General features: G+C 37.2%; 3 protein-coding genes and 1 pseudogene across 4 annotated transcripts in view; 3 read left to right on the top strand and 1 right to left on the bottom strand.

Annotated features, from left to right (window-relative positions):
• The window catches only part of LOC143566450 (F-box protein PP2-B10-like), a 118,098-nt gene extending 98,102 nt beyond the window's left edge, over positions 1-19,996 (top strand). The window contains exon 6 of the mRNA XM_077053149.1: positions 19,984-19,996. The gene's annotated coding sequence lies outside the window, so the exon portion shown is untranslated. The remainder of the gene's footprint in view (positions 1-19,983) is intronic.
• Positions 10,853-13,262, top strand: LOC143566447 (cyclase-like protein 2). The gene is made up of 6 exons (XM_077053146.1): positions 10,853-11,230; positions 11,770-11,814; positions 12,130-12,202; positions 12,302-12,399; positions 12,531-12,601; positions 13,137-13,262. Exons 1-6 carry the CDS (start codon positions 10,876-10,878, stop codon positions 13,260-13,262), a joined length of 768 nt encoding a protein of 255 aa, XP_076909261.1. The 5' UTR covers positions 10,853-10,875.
• On the bottom strand, positions 15,229-16,967 carry LOC143566467 (receptor-like protein kinase HERK 1 pseudogene; annotated as a pseudogene). Its single transcript, XR_013141236.1, has 2 exons — positions 15,923-16,967; positions 15,229-15,382 (listed from the first exon to the last, which is right to left on the bottom strand). The product of XR_013141236.1 is annotated as a receptor-like protein kinase HERK 1 pseudogene (transcript).
• LOC143566466 (putative serine/threonine-protein kinase PBL28) lies at positions 19,324-21,014 on the top strand. Its single transcript, XM_077053162.1, has 2 exons — positions 19,324-20,232; positions 20,354-21,014. The coding sequence occupies exons 1-2, from the start codon at positions 19,324-19,326 to the stop codon at positions 21,002-21,004; spliced, it is 1,560 nt and encodes a 519-aa protein (XP_076909277.1). The 3' UTR covers positions 21,005-21,014.
• Positions 21,015-24,976: the final 3,962 nt, after the last annotated feature.

The following is a 24,976-nucleotide window of genomic DNA, read 5'->3' as shown; positions in this document are numbered from 1 at the left end:
ACGGTTTGAGGGTTCTGGTTTGGTTTCTGCGGGTTCAGGGACAGTCTTGGTGGATTTGGTCTTCTCAGTTCCCCGCAGGAACAGGGTTCCTGCTCTGACATGGTTGTCGCTGAGCACAGCGGCCAACTCGATGGCGTCAGAGAGGGTTACTGGGTTTCTGGCCCATACAGAATCTTGAATTTCCATGGGGAGACCCCCAAGGAATTTCTCGATGGCTCGGCGGGAAGGGGTAACAAGGTGAGGGACAAGTAGGCTTAGTTCATGGAAACGCGTCGCGTACTCGCGCGCTTCGCCACTGTATTGCTTAAGATTCCAAAATTCTTCCTCCAGGCGCTTAACTTCGTTGGGAGGGCAGAATTCTCGCGTCAGAATTTCCTTGAATTCCTCCCATGTCATGCTAGAAGCAGCTTCTGCGCCACGCGCATGAGCTACTCCATTCCACCAAGTAAGCGCCCTTGATTCCAGGACACTAGAGGCATATAGGGTTCGTCTGTCAGGAGGGCATTGGGTATGGAGGAAAGTGTTTTCTATTTTCTCAAGCCATTGGAGCATCACGGTGGCTCCTTCAAGGCCTGTGAACTTTGGAGGGTTACCCGCGTTAAAGGACTTAATGTTGTAACCAGAGGTGTTAGCATTGTTTTGGTTTAAGGCTTGGGCTATTGCGGCGGCCATTTCCTGGGAACGTTGCAGCGAACGTCTGCGCGCGGCTTCTTTCTTCCTAAGATGGCGAGCTGATAGCGGAGGCATTCTATAAAAGTTTTAATTTTTAGTTAATATCTTGGTTTTAGCGCAAAGTATAACCTCGAAAAGCTTGGTTTCGCGGAGTCAGTTACTGTCAAAAGTTAAAGTAAAATAAATGACCCAAATGCAGACTTAATAAAGGTAACAAATTCGAATCAAGAATCGACAATTCATGTATCACCATGACTTTCCGAATTCCCAATTCAAAATATACGAGCAAACGAGTATTGGAGATTGACGATTCATGTATCACCATGACTTTTCAATCTTCAATATAAAATATACAAGAAAATGAGTATTGGAGGTTGACAATTCATGTATCACCATGACTTTTCAAGTCTCCAACCTCAGAACATAATCGTAAATGGAAATTGAAAATCAACTATTCATGTATCACCATGACTTTTCGGATTTTCAAATCCAACAAACGAATATGTAAGTAAAATCAATAAAAATCGAAATTCAACAAAAATCGAAATATCGCGGAATAAAACATAAAATCATATATTGCGTCTGCGCAAGCATATTTATAAACAACGAGTAATTAACAATAAGCGCGCAAACATGAGATTTCTCTCATGCGCGAGAAGGGACTCTTAGGTATCCTAGGCCGTTACATCTAACCACCTATCCTAAAGTCACGTAGCTCTGATACCAATCTGTAACACCCCGACCAAAGGCGGATTATACATCGGGGCGCCACATATTGTTTCATTACTCGTGACACTATTGGGTGTCAATATTTAATAAATACATTCATTCGCGCACGCGCAAAGTAGACATAAGATAACATAAATCGACATAAATCAATATATTATAAGGCGAAATATTCGAACAACAATAACTTGTCTTGATACATTTTAATCTAGGTCCAAAAGTAAAAACGTCCTACGTGTCCACAAGCTCCAAATGTAGCTACAGCAAACCTGAACATGTGTTAAAATAAAACGTCAAACACTTGCGTGTTGGTGAGAAATCAAGTTTAATACAATACATAGATAATAATAAATCTGCGTGCAACACGTGTATGTCTGGTGTTTAACAAGGGTGTAATCAGATTGTGATCAAGCCTAAATAGATCATAGCTCATAGTTCAATCCGTGCTCCCAAATGAGCACAAAAACAAGAAAACATCTGTGCAAGTGTAAACAAAGAAAACCGTAAACGATAGGTCTCCCGTGTTCATCTAATGGATCCATGAAAACTTCGGAATAGGCCGAACAAAGCGGTTAATGATACACACATACAAATAACAGCCAAGTAAACGTCCTCAACACATGGGATACTGCGCGACTAAAGTTCATAAACAAGTTTAAGACTCTAAGTTTGTACGAACACATGAACATCCCAAAACATTAAAAATAAAAAGGGATTAGGTACGAGATTACTCACTTGATAAACGATGCGGTGTAAGATAAAGCAAGAACCAACTTTAAACAAGCACAAGTTAACCTAGAATTAAAGATTATCGTTTTAATGATTTGTTTTAAGTCTTGATTATAAGTTAGCATAATTAATAAGTAAATTATTATATATAATATATATATTACCGGAAAAGCAGGGCAGAACAGGGAGGAAGACGGAGGCAGAGAGGAGGACGGCAGAGAGAGCAAGGAGGAGGTTAAATTAAGTGTTTGTGTGTGATGTGTTAGGAAAAATAAGATTATTATTTATAGAGAAACCCTAGGGAACACAATCCCTAGAAAAAGGGGAAAAGATCTCAAAAAGCAAAAGATTCCAAAAGCAAAAGATATCACAAGATATGGCAGCTGCAGGGGGCAAGATAAAGCTGACAGGGAACAGTAAACAGGCATGGGCGGGTCAGATAAAGGTACTGGTCAGGCATGGAAAAAGCAGATCTCAAAAGATAATGTCAGTCACTTTTTCTGCCAACCAATGAGGTTGGTGCGCATGCTGCGCCGAAAGTAACTTTTCAGACATAAGATAGGTCAGGTCAACAGCACAGAAGATAAGACAACACAAAAGCAAACAGGCTGGATAAAACAGAAGAAAAGATAAGTCTAGCGCGAGAAAGCTGCGCGCGAGAAGGCTAAGGCGCGCCGCGGGAAGAATCACGATTCTTAGCGCGCTGCGGGAAGAACTACAAATCCTTAGCGCGTCGCGGGAAGAACTACCGTTCTTAGCGCGCTGCGAGAAGAATTACAATTCTTAGCGCGCTGCGAGAAGAGTTCGTCTCGCGTATCGCTGGAACAGATGGTCTTCACGCAGGCTTCCTTGTAAGGAGTCTGGCGCGGGGAGCTGCGCAGACAACCTTAGGCGGGAAGGAACAAAGGACAGTTAGGGGTTCAAGGCTTAAGGGCGGGACGGCGACAAGAGGGAAAAGAAGGCGGAAAGAGAGAAGAAGAGGGACGGGACGGCGGAAAGAAAGAGAGAAAGAGGCGGGAAGGAAAATATATTATTATTATTAAAAGTAAAATATAAGTATAAATAAATATTAAATCATAAAAGAAAGAGATCGGGTCAGAGAAACGGGTACCTGGGTCGGGTCGGATCGGGGCAGATGTCACACCCCGGGGGCTGTTATAATTGAACTTGATGAGGTCGAGACTTTAGGCAACTCGAACCATGTTAGATCGTCTCGTAGGATAAACAAGTCCTTTTGGTATCATTAGTAATGATTGTATGTAAACTGACAGGTGTTTGATTTGTAGGGATACTTAGGAGTTCTCTAGCTCGTGGTGATTTCGTGCCTTGTGTCAGGTGAGTTCATGATGGCCCTTTTTACTCTTTTCAAGTTTTTGGCTAGCATACACACCCAACTGATTTTACATGATGAACCGTTTAAACGATTTCCCATAGAATTGTTTGTATTATGGTATGTTTGGGAGGTTAATTATGTATGTATACACATGTGCTACCTTATGGCCCATAGGCTTACTTGTATTGTGGTACATCTTGGGATGTTATGTATGTATGTTTACACATGTGTTACCATATGGCCTATGATTAGGGATGTTAGTTAGTCATTAGTGACTAAGGATGGCTTGCTTGTAGTATGGTATATTTTGGAATAATATATATAAGTATGTTTATACATGTGTTATTGTATGGCCAACGATTGGCGATGTTAATTAGTCGTTATTGACTAAGGATGTTTGCGTATGCCTACTTTGTGTTTGCATACGTTGGATGGAATGTTACGTGTTTGGGTTGTACGTGTGCTCGACCCTGATGTTAATTAGTCGTTATCGACTAAGGATGTTTGCGTATGCCTACCTTGTGTTTGCATACGTTGGATGGAATGTTACGTGTTTGGGTTGTACGTGTGCCCGACCCAGATGTTATTACTTGGATGCTATGAATAGGGATATAATTATATAGACATCTAAGTATGACTACTTACCGTTTATTATGGCCTAACCGTTTATATCCCATTTTATATTTAAAATTCTTGGAATGATTTATACAGACGTCAATTATTAAAACTTGAACTCAATCAGCTCAAACTGACTTTGTGTGTATGTTAGTGTGAGTTTTCAGGTTACGAGGAGGATGCTTACCGCTTGGACGTGCTCGAGGCTACTTGGACGGTTGAATGCATATCTAGTCGGAAAGTCTCTTTAATGAACATTGTTCTTTTCAATTATTACTAGTTATGTTTAAATTTGATTTTGGGCACATTTCCCGGGTTTTTGGGGACTTGTTTAGTACTTATGATTTTCCGCTTATTTTATACTCTAAATTGGTTTTATAAAATAAAAGAAGTGTTCGGTTTTAAATTTTTGGTGAATTGTGGATGTGGTTACCAACTGTAGGATTCCCGGGAGTCAGTAACCACATGTGCATTAAGTTGGTTTAGGTTTATTTCGTTCAGAACGATTAGTTTGCAGTTGCTGTGATACTTACTTATAGGGTTGTTTTGATTGGTTTAAATATGATGAAGCATACAATTGCCCTTAGTTGAGTCACACTGGCAGGAACCATTTGATAATCAGTATCGCATGTTGCGATTGTTGATACCTAAGGTTTAACTAGTTAGCCAACCTGATTGATCATTGACAATTAATCTGTTAAGTGAACATGATATTGTTGTTTTGTTACATACTTGAAACCCAGGTGTGATTTGTCTTTGTTGCTTGAATTTTGCTTAATTTACTTGTTTGAATTTAAAACCAAGTCTTTACTGGTGTGATTAGCACTCTTGATTGTTACTTCATAAAGTTAGAAATTGATTGCACATTACACTGACCACATATATACTACTTGTGGATACGATACCTGACTTACGCTAGCTACTTAGGCTAATTAGGTTTTTACATGACTCGAACGACAATCATCAGTCTTCCCATTGGGACCGAACCATGTAAAGTACATGTGTCGTGTATCGTTTATATTTTCGTTTCCACGTGTTTATCATTTGTGAATGTGTGTTGTCGCTTCCGCATCACCTTTGGTCTTAACAATCGCATGATTGCATATAACAAAGGGTGAATTCCGGCTGTTATGGCATAAGCAGTTTGTGGATGGTTATCCTGATAGAATAATTCCTTCTGATCTGGTGTTTTCTAATAAAGCGTGGGTAAGTAGGTGTGTGGTTATGATTAATTATTTCTAGTATTGTATGTTTAGTTTAAACAATTGTTGAAATGCAATTACTTTGAGTTTGTTACTGTTAACATGTAATTAAATCTTAAATGGTGTATTTAAGCTAAACAAATGACGATCAAACGTTCAAGTAGATGCACGTGGTGACTGAGATAATATTCAAATGAGGTTCTATATAATAATAATAATAATAATAATAATAATAATAAGTAAAGTCCACCAAGTTTAGAAGAATGGTTAATTTAGTTTGACTTTTATTGTGGCAGTTGAACGAAACTAAAATGCAATTGGAATTCATGTATTGGACTTAATTAAAGATGCCTTGGATGATAAACAAAGTGGATTAATCGAAGTAGCAAAGTCACGTATAGTGAAGAGAATGGATTTGAGAACTAATCTCGTTTTGTTGTTTATTCAATAAAAAACAGATTGATCAAAATAGTGCAGATACAACTTGTAACACGAAGCCGAGCCCGGGACGCGCCAAACGCGTAACCAGACACATACACGAGCAAAACACGTTACTGGGCTCCTCTACGTGCGAAACGCGTAATCAGGCCCTGTAAATACGAAACCGTAAAAAAAAAAAATTTTTCTTATTGCACGGTTAAAAAAAATTTTTACGCTACCCATGCAATTAATTTCTAGATCCGCAACTGGATACAAGATAAATAAATAGTTAACTAAGCTGAAGAATAGGACTACTCCAACGTCTGTCTACATGGCCAACTCTAGGGTAGTGCAAGCGGACGTTCAGCCGAGGCTCGTAATTTTCGGAAGCAAATGTGTGTCTGTATATTATATATATATATATATTAAAATTTTATTTATTTTTATATGAAAACAGATATAAATCATAATAATCTTAAACATATTTGCACCCAAAACTTTATTTATTCATAATCTATTTAAGCTACGAACCTTTTTTGTTCCGTCTCGACCAAGAAATTTAAATCATCGGCCCCGTCACACCTACTGAGTTGGTAAAAACATGACCAAGTAAAGCTAACAAACTCCAACATTCAAGGAAAATAAAATCAATTAAATAATAGACCAACCAAATAATAATAAATAAAAAACATTGCAAATGTACGTGCAGACTTCTGAACCAAGGAAAGTGAAGTTGTGTAACTTAACGTTGTTTAATAGAGAAATTTATTTATTGTGACAATATTTATTTCGTTGGCTGCTGTCTTTAATTATCACTTTAATCAAATCGTTTACAAAACCATGTCTATGTGGTTTCTAATTGGTTAAATAAGTTTGAATGAAATCATGAAGCATTGAACCGGATATTCGGAGGGGGCTACTTTCGGTTTACTTTAAATTGCATTTTAATCACATTTAAGTAATTAGTTTTTCAATTTTATATTATTCACTTTTTAAAATTTGTTTGACATCGACTGACCAGTGACCACTTAGATTAATGTTATTATAATTAATCAAACAAAATGTGTAATATCGACCTAATCTCGTGGATATGATATACTTACGCATCCACCAATACTAACCAGTGCAGTTCAATTTTGTTGAGCATAAACAAAATCAGCTTCAATTGGTATCTTATTTTTGCACTAATGGACTGTTGTTGACAGTAGACTGACGGTTGGTTATGCAAATAACCTAGATGAGGCTTTTAATAGTATTTACTTCTATCACCAGTTTCTATATAGAAGAGTATCCACCGTAGGTTTTTCTTGTTATACGTATATTTAAATAATTTACGCTTAGTGTCTTAAGTTATTTTTTTTATTTAAATTTATTATTAGTCACTCCCACTTTGGCGGATGGTAAAGTGTTTAAAGCGTAGAATAGGATGTGAAGGGTTCTCTACCTGTAAGGTATAACATTTAGCCGTTTATTATTATTTTTTTTTAATTTATTAAGGTTAGAAGTCTAGTAATTTAATTATGTTTACTAGTTTAAATTATCTTGTTACGTAAGTTATTAATTTCCTTTAAATAAGGTCTGGAATTTATTTTCGTTAATTATTAATAAACAGAGTCGGATGTAATATCGTGTTTAGTTTTTTAATGAGCTTGATCGAATAAGTTCAAGAGCACACTTGCTAATTGTAATATAACTATTGATATATCTTATAGATTGTGTTGTTTCCATATTTCAAATTCCTCATATCGAGTCACAAAACCATTGAAGTCAAAAGAATATGCAACAAATGCGATGGAATTGCAAAGAGTATATGCCAAAGAAGGTAACCCTGTCGATTCTCAAGCCTCAAGCCAGATTGTAGTTGCTGATGGAACTAAGCAACGAACGAAAATAATCTGGTAACCGGACTGGATATAAATCCAAAACCAAAATTAAATCGATCGAATTGATATAATTCACTAAAACAAAAAACGTATTTGCCAACCCACAAACACTTTATTGATCAAGAAATGTGACTCTATATCTTGATTACATTGCCCTTACCCTAAACACGATATATATAACAAACCTATACACACGCTGAGCTCAATCAAATAATTCCACAATAATTATATGTAGCTCATCCTATCATAACATGATTAGGATTCTAAGATAATTATTGATAAACAAATTAATTATTAGTGCTTATTGATTAACCTGTCGTTACGGGTCACAAGCCTTGAAGCCACGTCATCACCATAATCTCCATGTTGCCTTACTTTATGCATGCATATTACCTTTTCTTTAGTTAATTATCCATGTTTACATGTTCTAGATTGCATTAGTTTCATATTTCTATGTTCTCCACTTAGTGGATCTACACATTTATTGTTTTGATGTATTTAGGTTAATTTGAAGTAATGAAAAGTAGTAGAAAATTGATCAAAAATGTCTCCTCTTCCTCTCTGCTATCTTCTTATAGTCTTACCCGCTTAAGGGTTATATCATTTGATGTTTTCATTCTCGTCTCAATCCTCTGCCATGCCTCCCCGCTAGGACTCCACCACCTTCGATGACCTCCCTCCGTCGTCGACCAGCTTAATCAACTCATTGGCGTCACCACGGCAGCCTCCGCAACACATGCCAACATCAACAACCAACTAGCCACTCTCATCAAAGCCACAGGAAATCTTAATACCAAACTCGATGCTCAAACCGAACCACCGCCCCTGGTTAACCATGTTGCCCAACTCTCCGATCACCTTCGGCCGAGACTCCACCGCCGGGCAACAACATGCCATCCCCGAGTCCCTGACCATCGCTGACAAACCAAGTAAGCCAACACCCATGTCAACCTAAAATCACCCTACCTCTCTTCGATGGGTGCAACCCTCTTGGATGGATTTTTCAAGTAAACAATTACTATGCTTACTACAACATCCCGGCAGGGGGACGTGTATCCTTAACCGCATTTCACTTCATCAGTGATGCACTTTCGTGGTACCAACACTTTGCTAATAATGACCTTTTAGGTTCTTGGACCGATTTTAAAAGAGAGGTTAAACAACGTTTTGTCCCTTCGAAATTTGAGAACCATGAAACCACCAACTGTGAAGCCATCCTTTTTAAACTAGTCCAATCATCCACTGCCAAAGCCTATAAAACTGAGTTTGAGAAGATAAGCAATCGGGTTACCGGGTTATCTCAAGCGACCTTGAAAAAATCGTTACATTTTCGGTCTTAAACATGCAATTCAAACTGAGATGGCACTCCATCATCCTACCTCCCTTCGCGAGGCATATGGACTCACTTCTTGTAACATCCGGCCCCTCGTATCACCAATATTGTCCGCTTTTCTCACGAAGATCTAACGGATTTGTTTTTGGTTGCTGAGGTGGAGACTTCCCAGGAAGTCACCCATCCTGCTACTACTCCCACCTGAGTACGCTTAACTGTGAAGCTCTCGTTTCGTCCACTACTATTAAGCCCCTAAAACGTGTTGGTGATTTAAAAGGCGGGATATTGACTTATGAACCAAGAATTTCTCCTGCCCACGACCGATGTGACATTTGCCTAGAGTGTTACACCCCCCCCCCTTTTGGACTCATCGTCCTCAATGAGGTTTGCCCCACCATCCGCTCCAGAATGCAGGATTCGCCTAAGGTGTATCTTGCGACGCTCTCGGTACTCTCCATCCTTGATAAGGTTTGCCCCACCACCCCGAACGACACAAGAATGGCTTTGATACCAGTTGTAACATCCGGCCACTCGTATCACCAATATTGCCCGCTTTGACCACAAAGAGCGCTCTCACATATTTGTTTTTTGTTGCTTTGGTGGAGACTTCCCAGGAACTCACCCATTTTGCTACTACTCCCACCTGAACACACTTAACTATGAAGCTCTCCTCTCATCCACTAGCATTAAGCCACCAAAATACGTTGGTGATTTAGACAGCGGGACAATTATTATGAATCAAAAATCTTTCATGTTCACTGCTGATGTGGGATTTTCCTATAGTGTTACACTTCTTTAATTGAAGACAAGCTCAACAGTGGGCTACTTGCCTTACCTTCGGCAATCATACCGGAACAAAGCATGCCGACCAAATCCACTAGTATAGCCCCCCCCCCCCAAACTCTACCCCGCAAACGCTTAACATCGGCAGGAATGCAAGCCTGACGAGCTGAGGGTCTTTGTTACAACTGTGACAAGAGGTGTCAGCCGGGTTACCGCTGTCAACCCCCTTAATTCCTTTTGTTGCAATTTGCTGATGCTCCACCATGTTCTTGAGGACAAGCCCGTTTTCGAGGACGGGGAAATTGTTACGGGTCACAAGCCTTGAAGCCACGTCAACACCATGATCACCATGCTACCTTACTTTACGCATGCACATTACCATTTTTATTTAGTTAATAATTACCCATGTTTCCATGTTCTAGATTTGCATTAGTTTCAGGTTTCCATGTTCTCCACTTAGTGTTGTTATGTATCTAAGGTTAATTTAAAGTAATGAAAAAGTAGTAGAAAATTGATCAAAAAGGTTTCAGCTATCTTCTTAGGTAGAGTCCACCCGCTTAAGGGTTATATCACCAGCACACCAAACAATCAAGTCTCCAAACTGGTCCATGCTTTTAGCCACAACCGACTAAGGAATTCCTAACATAAGCTAGCTCCATGATTGGAAAAAAAGTTTGTAAAATTTGTTTTACCATCTTTGCCCTTTCTATTTGAGTTTAAGCTTATTGATTGATTTTAATTTTGAGCCATAGGAAAGAGATGGTGCTGCTGGCGGAGAAGCGGTGACCGTATTTTAAATTCCTAATCATCTATCAATGTTCACTGTGGAAGACAAAAGGCCTGGATGCAGCCTTTTAATAGTAAGGATAAAAATGTCATTTTGGGACATTCAAAAAATTCAAAGTAATTGATTTGGTCAGGATGTCAAGATAAAGAAAACGACCATAAATCAAAGTCCACCGAATCACTCATAAAATTTCTCAAATTTGAGATAAGTTTGACCACATACAATTATCTTCATCCATTATTGGACTTTTGTGACCTTTAGAGGAGAAAAATGACAAATATAACGAGGTCACAGATGACACAATCACAGCCGTCTATACATATATCTGGTTCGACCAATCTTATGTTGTATATTTTAACCCATTTTTTTGAAGATCCTATGAAACTGGAAACATGAGCCCTCACTTCATATTCCTCATATTATTATTATTACCTTATCTTGTTTTGTCATCACAAGATAGTGATGATCAGTTGATTCCTCCAAGATGGGATGTTTATGACAATGGTAAAATTTATGATATCACACACAGAATCACTGCAGAAACACCCACTGGGATCTCTCAAACTGGGATTGGGAGTGATTACCTTAGACTCCATGACAGCATGAGGAACGGGTCCGATTATAACTTCTCCATTATTAAGTTGCCTGCTCATTCCGGTACTCATGTTGATGCTCCTGGACATTTTTATGAAAATTACTATGAAGCCGGATTCGATGTTGATAGTCTTGATTTACGAGTACTTAATGGTATGATTTGTTATTTTCTGTTTATGAAGGTTATGTTGGGTGTAAACCAGCTGAGCCTGAGCTCGGCTCGTTTGGACTTACTAGAGCTCGAGCTCTTTTTTTAAAGCAGGAGCGGCTTGGCTTGTTTATTATTTGTTAATTAATTTATATACATTTTTTATTATATTTAGAAAAACTTTAAATGAGGCTAAGTTTGACTCGAGCTCGTGTAGTATCTTAAATGACCCAAAGCTCGGCTCTCGCTCGGTTGTGCAGTATGAAATTAATATATAGAAGTCCAAAAGTGGTAAAACTTAAAAATACACATGGCTCGACGAAAACGAGCTTCACCTTCAAGGCTCAAGCTCAGGCTCAAAAACTAAACGAGCTTAATCTGAGGCTCGGGCTTGGCTTGAGCTCGAAAAAGCTAGGCTTGTTTTGAGCTTTTTATCGATCCGATCTCGAGTAACTTGGCTCGTTTGAACCCCTAGTTTTATAGTTGAAACAGTTGTGCTACTAATCATCAAGAGCCTTAACACTTAATATTGTTGTATTTACAGGTCCAGCTTTATTAGTTGATGTTCCAAGGGATACTAACATAACAGGTATTTACTTATTTAATTATATATGGTCATCTACCTTTAATCTTTATTTGCTTATGTCGATCGGTGACACATACAGACTACAAATTATGTTCAACAGAGCACTCTGTAAGTCTGTTCACTGTTGGACCACTTTGACATGTTGAATGTGGTAACTAGACATTAATACTTACCTGATATTAGTATATTGTTTAAGCTGACCATGGGTGTTTTAATTAACTGGCTCTTGGCTGCTTGCATTTGTGTGTAATGTTCACACAACTTGTGTTTTCTAACTTCTCATCGGGTTAATGTTAACTATTTATTTTATAATTTCAGCTGATGTTATGAAGTCGTTGAACATTCCCAAGGGAGTAAGGCGTGTGCTTTTCAGAACATTAAACACTGATATGTAATATTATGCCACTTCTTATCTGTAACTAGGATTAATAACCACATGGTGCTTGCTCAACCGTAATTTCATCAATCTTTGAATCATAACATTTCTCAGGCGGCTAATGTGGGAAAAGATATTTGACACAAGCTATGTGGGGTTTACAAAGGATGGAGCACAGTGGCTGAAGGACAACACTGACATCAAACTTGTTGGTAATTAAATATGCTCATTTTATTTTAGAACTGCCTGAATGGAACCTATGTGGATTTACTTCACTAAAATATTGAATCAAGATTCTATCAGTCATTCACTCATTTGTTATAATTTTCTTTTAATTTTGCAGGCACTGATTACTTGTCAGTTGCGGCATATGATTATCTGGTTTCTGCTCATCGTGTCTTCTTAAAGAACAGGGTAAGTCATGCATACTCGCTTAGGTGACCTTGACTCGCAACATACATAGGAACGGTTTTTGATTGTTGTTGTATATCTAAAATACCCTTCAATAATGACAAAAGAACGAGTCAACTTAAGGTCAACAACCGATAACACGTCCAAGCTCAACACTCATTTTATTTCGAATTATAAGACGATATGGTTTGTTATAACTTACACGTGAAAAGAAACTGCTAAATGTTTTAAGGTAAAGTTGGTGGTGGTTATATATTTTGCCCAACAAGATAACCATATTGCGCCTTGTCGAAAACGTATTTTTTGTGATGACTAATGTTTGCATTTGTAATTCCAAAACTTCTTAAACATAGAACTACTTAAATGTTGTTAGGCATCTGTTAGATATAGTGAATTATCTTGCAACTTTATGGGATGTGATGCATATTTCCCAACCAAGATATGTTTCTAAGCAGACACATAGGGTCTAATGTTGTGTGAATTTCCTAGTTATCTGTCTCATTAAATTATTAAGGCTGCTATGTTGTGTGCTTTTTAGGAAATCATTCTTGTTGAAGGTTTGAAACTTGTTGATCTAGAAGCCGGAATATATGATGTCCATTGCTTACCGTTAAGATTATTTGGAGCAGAAGGATCTCCTATAAGATGTGTTCTCATCAAGTGATATGCAAAACATGAGAATAAATAAACTGGGTTGTATTTTAACTTATTGCTTTTTAGATTTGTTGTATACATCACCTTATATTTTACTCTCTATTATTTCATTTTTAGTTTATAACTGGCACCACTTCATAACAGTTGTGACAAGCAAAATAAAAGTTCTAATAGTTTCACAAGAAATCTATGTCGACTCACATCCTAACCACAAGAGACCCGAGGGAAAGAACCAACAGTGTATAGACATTTAGTAATCACAGACACCCCATGTTTGAATTCAGATAAAACCCCGGAGGTTCTTTCTGGTATTTTATAGACTAGGTAACTTGCATATGTTGTTACAGGCCACAATATCTGGGATTTAACTTTTTAAACAATACTGCAGCAAAATCATATTAATAAAAAGTTTAGCTATTATTGATAAATAAGTCAAAACAACCTTGATTCGGATTAACAAAGAATTAAACAACCCAAATTCTGATCGATTATCCATTTCTATTGTCCTTGTATCAGTGCTTCTCTTGTTGATAGCATAAGACATATCTTCCCACTTATGGAAAGAAAAAACCACTGTCAACCAGTGGCGAAAACTTTCATGAGTAACCTAAAATTATTTTCGGACCTAGTGGACAAGTGGCACACCTGGTGAGGAACTTTTAAAATGACGGTTGGAAGGTTTGAGAGGTCAATTGTCTACCACTATATATTAATTTTTTTCGGCCCGGTTAATGGGGCAGATTAAAAAAGGAGGTCATGCAAGATTGTGTAATGTTGTGCGTACTGACAGAATCGATGAGGACGGTAGGGTTGATCAAAGTACATGAGATGCAACCGAGTTAGGGTTTATGAGATTGTAATCAGTGTTTTGAGTTATATTTTATGATTAATGTAAACAAGAGTTAGTCGTTTAGTTCGTGTTGATATCGATCGGGACTTGAGAGTTTGCAGGATATCGATTTGAGCAGGGGTGGTACGGAAGAATGGTGTTGGACGTGAGCGGAAACGCTGGTCGTTGAGTTTGTCTTCAACCAGTTTTGCAAGTCCCATAGCTAATGGAAGGGTATTAGGTTTATGGATGGCTAACTCTTGTTGGAAACAGAGGTCAGAGAAAGTGGTGGTGAAGGTTTCGACTAAGTTAGCAATCGATTCTTCGAGGGAGGGGTTTTCACAGCGAGATGGCATGCGAGAGACAATCGTTAAATCTCCAAGAACACAAAATAGAAGAAGAGAGATCAAATAAAATTCACTGATTAATTATTAACGAAAAGTTCAGCGGTATTTATATTTAAAGGTAACAAGAATTAAAGATAAAGTGAGAAACATAATCTAACTAGGAAACAAATTCATAATGTAAAATAAAATAACTTGTTTGATCAAGAATTCAGATTCTTGATAAAATTGAAGATCTTTTAAATCTTTTAATTATCTTGACGCCTGATTCTCCTTTTGGTTTGGGCTCTTGTATTTTCCAGATCAGGTTTTGCTGTTGATGGACCCGAGTCCTGATTATGGGCCGTAACAGAACTAAGAACACCTGCAGGCAATTAACTACAAAACGAATAAGCAGCAAAGCGGATCGAATAGTAGGTGAAACTAGCAGACTCCCCTGAATATAATCACAATTAATACTTAGGTTATAACAAGTATGAATGAAATTACTTCGTTCCTGTACAATCCTTGCATTATGCATTCAATCTATTCACTATTCGATCAGTTTATACCATCTCAATTCTCAAAATATATATCTCGTTCACATTCTTTATCAAACCTGATTTTAAGTCTGGTTGATTCGAGCATCTCCTACTATAATATTTTTATACCAGTGATCTTTTTAGTAACTATTAAGTTAAACAAAATATTTAGGCAGTTGTATCAGTTGGTTCGGTACTTTGGTTTGCAGTTGATGCTTCGGGCGTACCTTTAGGCTTCTTAATGGTTCCAACCTTGACATACTTGCTCTGGAACTTGTATTCCTATTCTTGTAATGCCTCAAGCTCAAGCGACATTTTAGCAAGACAAGTAAGATCATCATTTATATCTTTTTCCTCAAATGACATTTTAGCAAGGGCCCTGCTGGCATCTTTTCCCGCATACACTGAATAGGGTCCACCTGGCCCGTAAAACATCCTGAAAAAGACAAGTTAAAACAAAACTAGGTGAACATGTGTTCAAAATGTATGATCAAGAAACACATATTTCAACATAACCATTCTTAATAATTCAGAAATTAGCATGAAATAATACCCACAAATACTACCAATTGTGATGCCACAATTAATATAAAAAAACTACTTATGTTAGAACCTAATAATATTATACTACAAAAAGCATCTAGAACAAAATTGCAAAGCAAAGAACAGGAATCAACAGCATCATGGATTACATATAGATTGTGTGGTCGTGCATCATTAATTTCATAGAGAATAAAACAAAAGGATCAACTGAAAACCGTAATTTTATCAACTTTTGACTTTACCAAGTTAATGTATATGCATTCACAGTGAATTAATGGTAAGAACATGAGAGCTAATTCAGAAGATTATAAGAAACCAAAACTTACCAAGTTTCAAGTTTAAAACTCTAATTTAAACTAACCAATAGATGAAGCATGAATACTGATTTTTTAACATAAAGGCACAAAAGTAATACTAATTGATAATAATATACCTGCTTTGACTGACATCGTAAATCTGGCCTTTGATGGCCATAAGAAGAGGCTTTTGAGGATCGCTGCCATCGTATTCTTTCAGCTTCTCCACAGAAAACTTTTCAGGTTCATCCTGTTGAAGTTCAAGGGCAGTCTCAAGCTTTTCCACGACAAGAGACATTGTTGGTCGGTTTTCACGATATTTCTGCAGACATTGAAATGCAATGTCTGTAAATGTTTCCAAAGACCTCGGTTCCACGTCTTGGTTCAGATCTTGAAAGATTATCTCATCCAACTTTTTTTGTTTGTACTTTTGTTTCCACATACGTACTAGACTTGGAAACTTACCATTGTTATTCTCAAAGCACGGCCTTCCACATAAAACTTCAAATAACACAACACCAAAAGAGTATACATCCGACTCTTTTGTTAGGATTCCCAACTCCATATACATTGGATCTAGGTACCCAAGGGTGCCGACAACATTGGTGATAAGTGCCGTGTATTGCTGGTTAGCTGGTCCTATTTTTGATAGTCCCATGTCAGAAATTTTAGCGTTCCAGTTATCATCGAGAAGGATGTTGGAACTCTTTATATCACGGTGGAGAATTCTTTGTTGAGTTCCCTTATTATCATGTAGGTAGCTTAGTCCTCTTGCGGCATCAAGGCATATCTCGAGACGTTGAATCCATGTTAAAGTAGTGGATCTTAAATGGCGATCGAGGCTTCCGTTAGATGCATACTCATAAATAAGGATCTTCTCACCATCTTCATCACAATATCCCATTAGAGAGATTAGATTTTTATGTGTGTAACGAGAAAGCATCATGATCTCCTTCCAGAACTCCGGGTCGCCTTGCCCAAATCTACGGTCCAGACGCTTAAAAGCAACTATGCTTCTCCCCTTAAAGTGAGACAATTCTCCTTTGTAGACCTTCCCGAAACCACCAGTTCCGATAACTTTGCTTTCATCAAAGTTTTCCGTGGCTGATTTGATCTCTTCAAGATGGATTCTAAGATGTTGGAACTCCTTCAAGAAAGTCTCCATTATTGTTGCTCGGAAAATATATAATGAGAATAATGAATAATATATTCAAGCAATTGCAGATGCAGCCTTGAGATGCTAATTTACAGCTCTCTAATTTGATGTGAATTGATGAATAAGAATGAGAAGAATAACTTCTATACACAAAATGTGTGTTTAACTTGATCATACTAGTTCAATGGAAAAGAATGCCTTTATATAAGCTTTCAAAGCACAATATTTAGTTGGAGTTTACCAGGGCCGGCTCTAGGGTAGTGCGAGCCGGACAACTGACCGAGGCCCGTAATTTTCGGAGGCCAAAATACTTTTATATATATGTTTCAAATTTTAATTTTATAAAATATGTATGGATGATCTTAATCATCTTAAGTATATTAGGGCCATAAATTTTTTTTTATCCTTACTCCATTTAAGTTATCGGGTCCAAAACTAAATTTATTGTTATAACGTTAATTGTAATCTAAAAAACTAGCTTTTATATTTCGTTACTCGTTAGGTTTTTATTTCGGTTCGGCCAAGGTATTTAAATTCTCGGAGATGACCTTGTAGTTTACACCACCAAACTCGCCAACTACATTTTATTATATATATTTATATGCGCGTCTCTTTCTGAGTATTAGCTGAGAAGTCCAGATCATACATGACTGATGATTGTATTAAAAATGTTTAAATCCAGCTATTATACCCTAAAGAACTTGCAACTTGCAATTGGTTGTTACGTCTCTCTAGTTGACCTAGAACATTGAAAGCTAACAATTTTTAGCATTATTCCAGGCAATCTCACATGGGCAGAACTTGAAAGGAAATGATAAAAATGCCTACTGAATTGAAGCTGGAATCTGTTACAAAAAAAATAAGACAACTAATGAAGTTGATTCCATGATTAAGTCAACCCTCTAATGTCGAAACTCCTCGAAGAAAGTTTCCATTATAACTGCTTGGATGATATATAAAGAGAAAAAAAATTAATCAAGTATTCAAAGCAATTGCAGATGCAGTACTTGAATGAAGATGCTAATATATATATATACGGTCTTGGAGAAGAACCAACAAAAAGCTTTTGTCTTCTCTCTAATGAAAGAAAACTTCGAAGCACTTTAATTGAATGATGATTAATAATATAAACTAACCCAAACGTATGTGTATGTCTTTTTCTGTGGAAGACTGGTAGCTAAGATGTCTGGATCGCATGCTTTTGAAATAACCGGGTGCTGCCTAGAATAATCTAGTAGCCGTCTGGATTTAGAAAAACGTAGTCGGACGCCTGCTTTTGAAATAACTAGACGGCGTCGAGAACATTTTTGTCGGACACACGTGCCGGCGGTTTATTGGTGTAAAATAACCAGGGGGGCCAGCTGGTTTTGCAAGGGACTAGATGAACCCAGTTGGATTTTGATGGACGTTTTAGGGATTGTGTTGGTCAAAATGGATGTTTTGGTCATTTTCCCTAAATATTCTAGCTTGTAGCACTCACAACTGCAGGAATTTACATATTTCCCCTTCCTAAACTTTGAAATTACATATTTCCTCAAACCATGCTTCATCATCATCATCATCATCGTACTCAGTATATCCCACCAATAGCAAAGCTATAGTAGGGTCTGAGGAGGGTAAGATGTAGACAGCCTTACCTCTACCCCATAAGGATAGAGAGGCTGCTTCCGGTGAGACCCCCGGCTCGATAGTAGTTTTGCATCAAGCCTTGGACATAAGGCACATAGCACTCAATCATCGGGACACCGGCTGATCGGTGCATGTACCCTTGTCTTTCGGCTATCAACGCCACTACATGATGCCTGATTAACCGTCCGTCACTTTTAACGTTATTTTCACGAGATTAGTAAAATAACGTCAAAATTAGTGCAATTTCACTTTTGCCCACCGAGGGTTCACACATATATACATCATATGTGCGCACCGCAAGCAGGGCTAAAGAGCATTATACATTTTGCATTAAAAACTTGTATTTTTGGGAAATATGTAATTTCAAAGGTTAGGAAGGGGAAATATGTAAAAATCCCTTGTTTTTTTTATTATATATAAAAAGTTGGGTCCTTTAGAACACATGCTCTTGAATTCATCCTTTACACGTAGACGTGCACATCTTTCTTTGATTGATTTGATTATGCAAGTTTCTATAAGTTGACTCATTCTGTGATGACGGTAACTTGAAAGCAGCCTATATATACGTGCATGCTCCTTGCCACATGATAAAACATATGGAATTCGTAGTTTTAAATTTCAATTCATCTCAACCAAGGGAGGCTCCGACAGGGGGCAATCAAATCGTAGAGATATATTTTAGCTGTTAAATACATCACGAGCTCCTTGACAACCCGATAATTAAAGTTTATTTCCCGTTTCTGTTCGTTCATAATGTCTGTCATAAAAGAATTCAAACACCTTAAGATTGGACTTCGAGCTATAAAATCGGCCACTAACAACTTTGATGACAGAAACTATATTGGGAAAGGTGGATTTGGAAAAGTGTACAAAGGAGAACTTGTTCATTCTGAGGTGCAGACCATGGTTGCTGTAAAACGCTTAGATCGTGTGTATGGTCAAGGAGACCTTGAGTTTTGGAAGGAGATCATGATGCTTTCCCTTTACAAGCATGAAAATATTATCGCTCTCTTAGGTTTTTGCGATGAGAATGGTGAGAAAATAATTGTGTACAAGTATGCTTCCAATAGAAGTTTGGACTTGTACCTAAGTAGCGCCGATCTCACATGGATTCAACGCCTCAAGTTATGTGTTGGGGCTGCTCGTGGATTAGAGTATCTTCATAATCCTAAGGAAACACATCATAGAATCTTACATCGGGATATTAAGAGCTCTAACATTTTGTTGGATGAAAATTGGAAAGCCAAGATTTCAGATTTTGGTCTTTCCAAACTTGGCCCAGCAAACCAGCAACACACGTTTCTTGTCTCCCAAGCGGTGGGCACTGTGGGATATTGCGATCCTCTATACGCAGAGATGGGATTTTTGACAAAAGAATCCGATGTTTACTCTTTTGGTGTTGTGTTGCATGAGGTCTTGTGTGGGAGGTTATGCATTAGTAACTGTAAAGATGAGTGTCAGCCCCTTGTAGGACTAGCGCGACAAAGCTTTGAACAAAACAAACTCAATGAAATTATTTTTGATCAGATAAAGGAACAAATAAATCCAGATTCACTGAAAGTGTTTGCATCAATAGCATATAGATGTTTAAAAAGAGATCGTGAAGAACGACCAACAATGACTCACATCGTGAAAGAACTTGAAATCGCACTAGAAATGCAAGTATGGTTTCTCATTCCTTTTATGTTCATTCCCCTGTTCTGATCTTGATTTGCTTATAAGTTACAACAATTTGAATATAGATTATAATGACTTATTAATCACATTTAATATATAATTATAGCTAGCTCCAGATTACAATGTTGGGAAAATGCTGCACGGGTGTGAGCACTACAAGAGGCGATGCAAACTCCGTGCCCCTTGCTGTAACCAATTATTTTCCTGTCGTAGCTGCCACGACAAATGCGCGAGCTCGTTAAATGACCCGAATGAAAGGCATAAAATGGTCTTGAAAGATGTTAAGCAAGTTGTATGCTTGATCTGTAACACCAAACAACAGGTTTCTCATATTTGTTCTAATTGTGGGGTGAAAATGGGCGAATACTTTTGTGCAATTTGCAAGTTGTACGACGATGATACATCAAAACAGCAGTTTCATTGTTATGATTGTGGCGTATGCAGACTCCATGGCCGTAAAAACTACTATCATTGCCAGAACTGTGGATGCTGTCTTAGTGTAGAGCTGCGAGGTTTTCATGTTTGTTCGGAGAACGCTATTAAAAGAGATTGCCCAGTATGTCATGAATATCTATTTGAATCTATTAAGCCATTGACAGATATGTACTGTGGACATGCAGTGCATTCAGATTGCTACTCAGTGATGATGGGAAAAAATCAACCCCTTTGTCCCAAGTGCTCAAAATCCTCATTTTATAGGCAAATGTTGGAGACACTGTTTATCATATTACTCATATTAATGGCTGTTACATATTAATTTATTATGTGTGCATGCGAGTATGGACCAAATTTGATTTAGAAATTTGACTGATTGAAGTACTAAATGTTGCGTCAGGCCAAGAACACGAACACAGAATTTGATCTCGTCCAAGATCGACTCTTTTCTTTTTATTATAATTCTCGACACATTTACAATGACTTCTAACCCATCAATTTTCACTAAAATAAACCATATATACTAATCCTACTCAAACTAAACATAAACTAGTTTTATACCTGTCCATGGACGGGAAGTTTAATGTCATAAACAGAACTATTAAAATAAATGAACAACGCATTTAACTTGTAAGTAGAAAGCCCATCAACTACACTAAAAGAATGACACCACAGCGAAAATGGTTCATTTAAAATAAAAATGGCAATTAACACTTAGTACTCGGTAAAATAGCACACTGTTAGTGCTACAAACAACTTGATGAATAGATAAAAAAGAACATAAATATAAAAAGATATGAAATAGCGTTAGGTACATCCAAACTTGAACCAAAATCACCCTCTCCTTCAATGAACATGTTGGGCATCCTTCTTTCCCTTAGCTTCCTGTTTTAAAAAAAATGGTATATAAAGAAACTTATTACAAGATTTTATTTAAACAATTCTTTTCGACCAGTGTATGCTACTGCGAGGGAATGAGACAGCCTCCAATGAATTAGATAGTCAATCCGCTATCCACATACTTATACCTAGGATGTAGAAGATCATAAAATGAGTGATTCGGCAGATTTTGATTCCTATATATCCACCCATGTGCTTGTTGTCCTCTTACTTACTCAATTGTGGAGGTCTCTCGGGTGTCTGATCCGATCAGTCTCGTGTGCTGGATTCCTGCAAACCTCTGGCAGGCATCGCAGCTCTTAGCATGTGCTACGTAATCTGCATGCAAGGACCGTAGGCCAGTAGTGGCCATGTCTCCGGATTTCAGACCTTGGCTGTCACAACAAGCAACCAATCAGTTCCAGTCCCAAGGGCAGGTAAAACGAGGCCAACCAAGTTATTCAGTTAGTACCTTCTATTTATCTAGCAGAAATAAGAAATTTTGCACCTATAGAAAATACATAAAATTGCAGCTTTTATTACCCACAATGCTGCTATTTTCCGGTTGGTCAGTTGGACTATAATGACTATTTGTCTTTATCTCTTGTGAACCAAAGTATTTAAGATCCAGGGCAGTGATGGGCAAACTGTTCCACAGTCCACACAGTGTTTGCATGTAGGACAGTGCTTGGAGCGGGTCTTATCTGAGCAAAAGAGCAAGGTCGTCTTCGAGAATTTATATGTCTTGGCCGAGCTGAAATAAAAGGCTCGTAGAACCTAACGAGTAACGCAATAATATAAGCAAAAAAAATTTTAGGCCTTGTGTAAATGGTTTTTTGTTTGGTTTAAACAATTAAATTTTTTAATGGGCATACTTAGTTATGATTTAGGTTGTGTAAAAAAACTTTTTGTACAAAAATAAGCTTAAAAATGTCTCAAGTGAGACTAGTACCCACAACCTTTTGATTGGGAGTCATACCCCTTTGCCACTAGACCAAGCTAGTTATTATAAAGTTAAGGTAAAACATTAATTATACATATTCTTTTTCATAAATATATATATATATATAAACAAAAGTTTATGCCCTGAAAATTAAGTGCCCCAGCCAGTCGCCCACGTTGCCCTATGCCCCGGCCGGCCCTGCAAAAGAGTCATTTAGCACAACTAAAGGATTATTGTATAAAGATTGCACTTATGGTGTGCTTTGTTAGTTTGTTATATTTATGTGGGCAACACTTGTTTTATCAATTAATTAGCAAAAGTACCTTAGCAATAGCATCATCAATATTTCTAGTCCCTCCATAAGTTTTCACAAAACCGAGGTCCATCCTCGGAGCCCAACAACAGCAGTGACCTTTAGAAGATAAAAACAAATAATCCAGATTAACATAATAAATTAAAGGGAAAATATAATAAAAAACCAACCAACTTTTTTAGTTTGCTCAGAAAAGTCCTTTTACTTTTTTTTGCACGTTAAAGTCCCTATACTTGATATTTTTGAACATAAATGTGAAGTTACTTGTGATAACATGTTAATGACCCGCAACTCATTTATTATATAACAAATAAAAAAATAACAATGTTCAATTATGTCTTCTTCTTCTACCACCGGCATCTGCATCACCGTGAAACCACCGTCACCGTCATACTGCCCGTCGATGCCGGCTACGTCAAATTAATATCTTTTTCACGGCGATGCCGACTACAATTCCGACGATTGTGTTCATAAACTTGGTTTTTGATGATGCACTGGAGTTGCTCGACGAAATGCTTGAAGGAGATCAGGGAATCGTTATTAGGAAACCGGCGATGGAGGGCGGATATCTGGAATCGGAAGAGACGTTGACGGTGACAGTGTACGGTGGTTCAATCGAAATGCTTGACGTAGTCGGCATCGACGGGCAGTATGACGGTGACGGTGGTTTCACGGTGATGCAGATGCCGGAGGTAGAGGAAGACGACATAATTGAACATTGTTATTTTTTTATTTGTTATATAATAAATGAGTTGTGGGTTATTAACCTGTTATCACAGGTAACTTCACATTTATGTTCAAGAATACCAAGTATAGGGACTTTAACATGCAAAAATAAGTAGAAGGACTTTTGTGAGCAAACTAAGAAAGTTGGTTGGTTTTTTTATGGTATTTTCCCTAAATTAAATCGTTAAGTGGTTATGAATAAATGCAAAGAGAACAAATTGCTAATTATTGATTTACCCACCAAAATGAAAAGAATTGATGAAGACTATCATATAGACAAGTATTGTGACCTGTGAAGACGGAGAGCATTAGACTGCATTAGTTGAGATTTATAAGCATCAAACAAATAATGTTTCGTGAAGCATTCAGAATAATCTAGAATAGCATATGACTCTATAATATTACATTACAAAAAAAAAAAAAAAAACTTTCATTATCTTGTTTTTCTATAAAAACGTCCCAAAAAAGAAGTAATCTAATTGAATCCGCAAATCCTTTATAAGCGACACCTAATTGAGCATTAATTGGAACATATTCTAATTCATTTTCAAAAACGTTAACTGAAATTTAAGTGATGTCCTGCTCATATCAGTTAATTGGAGCAAGAATCAGAGATATGCGATGCAAGTTTTGATGAGGAGGAAGAGGTTATTGATGCAGTGATAAATTGATTACAATTAGATTACTTCTTTTTTGGGTGATGAAGGAAGGGAAGTTTATAATGGGGGCCGGTGTTGACGGAAATTAGGACGACGTGGGTGGTTGGAAGCTGAATAACTGCAGAAACCCAAAATACAGTTTTCATATATATTATATAATTTAACATAGTTAAATTCAAACTCTAATTTCTAGACATTCAAACAAACTAGATAGATAGATAGATAGATATACTTGCAAAATATTCAAAGCTACACAAAAAAATACAAACTGATTCAAGCATCGATGACAAACGTCAAAAAGAAACCAAGTTGTTGCGAAAAAAAATTAGATTGTTATATTTGACACACTAATCTATCCACTATACTGTTAAAACAATAACTCTTTCGAAAAATAACACACATTTTTATAATTTCTTGCTAATAAAATAATCTACTACACTATTAAAACAATAACTCTTTCCAAAAATAACACACATTCTCCTAATTTCTTACTAATAAAATAATTCAAAATTAAATTAAATTACATTCAACTTAATTAGATTTAACATATTCTAGTATACTATTATATTAATGAGATTTTCTAATATATGCCCTAAGGACACATGTAAGAGACGTTAATTATATGGAATATTCTTATTAAATTAGCATTTCACATTAATTACATCAGTCTTGTAATAACCTATGCAGTCTATCTCGGTTATCGGTCCTCACATGAAATATCGGTCGGAATATCGGTACAATTAATATCGGCGATACTGACAGATATTTTACCGA

Source organism: Bidens hawaiensis, unplaced genomic scaffold, assembly GCF_021521415.1.
Source record: "Bidens hawaiensis isolate Kalapana, Puna unplaced genomic scaffold, B.hawaiensis_p1.1 tig00022893_1, whole genome shotgun sequence".
Lineage (NCBI taxonomy): Eukaryota > Viridiplantae > Streptophyta > Magnoliopsida > Asterales > Asteraceae > Bidens > Bidens hawaiensis.
The sequence above is the reverse complement of the archived record's forward strand: the minus strand, read 5'-3'. Positions and strand labels throughout refer to the sequence as shown.

Bases quoted from the DNA above. Each gene is read 5' to 3' on its own strand.
- LOC143566447 (XM_077053146.1), top strand. From the start codon at position 10,876: ATGAGCCCTCACTTCATATTCCTCATATTATTATTATTACCTTATCTT. The intron at 11,815-12,129 runs GTATTTACTTAT...TTATAATTTCAG, and splicing joins AAGGGATACTAACATAACAG to CTGATGTTATGAAGTCGTTG. The intron at 12,602-13,136 runs GTAAGTCATGCA...TGTGCTTTTTAG, and splicing joins GTGTCTTCTTAAAGAACAGG to GAAATCATTCTTGTTGAAGG.
- LOC143566466 (XM_077053162.1), top strand. From the start codon at position 19,324: ATGTCTGTCATAAAAGAATTCAAACACCTTAAGATTGGACTTCGAGCT. The intron at 20,233-20,353 runs GTATGGTTTCTC...ATATAATTATAG, and splicing joins AAATCGCACTAGAAATGCAA to CTAGCTCCAGATTACAATGT.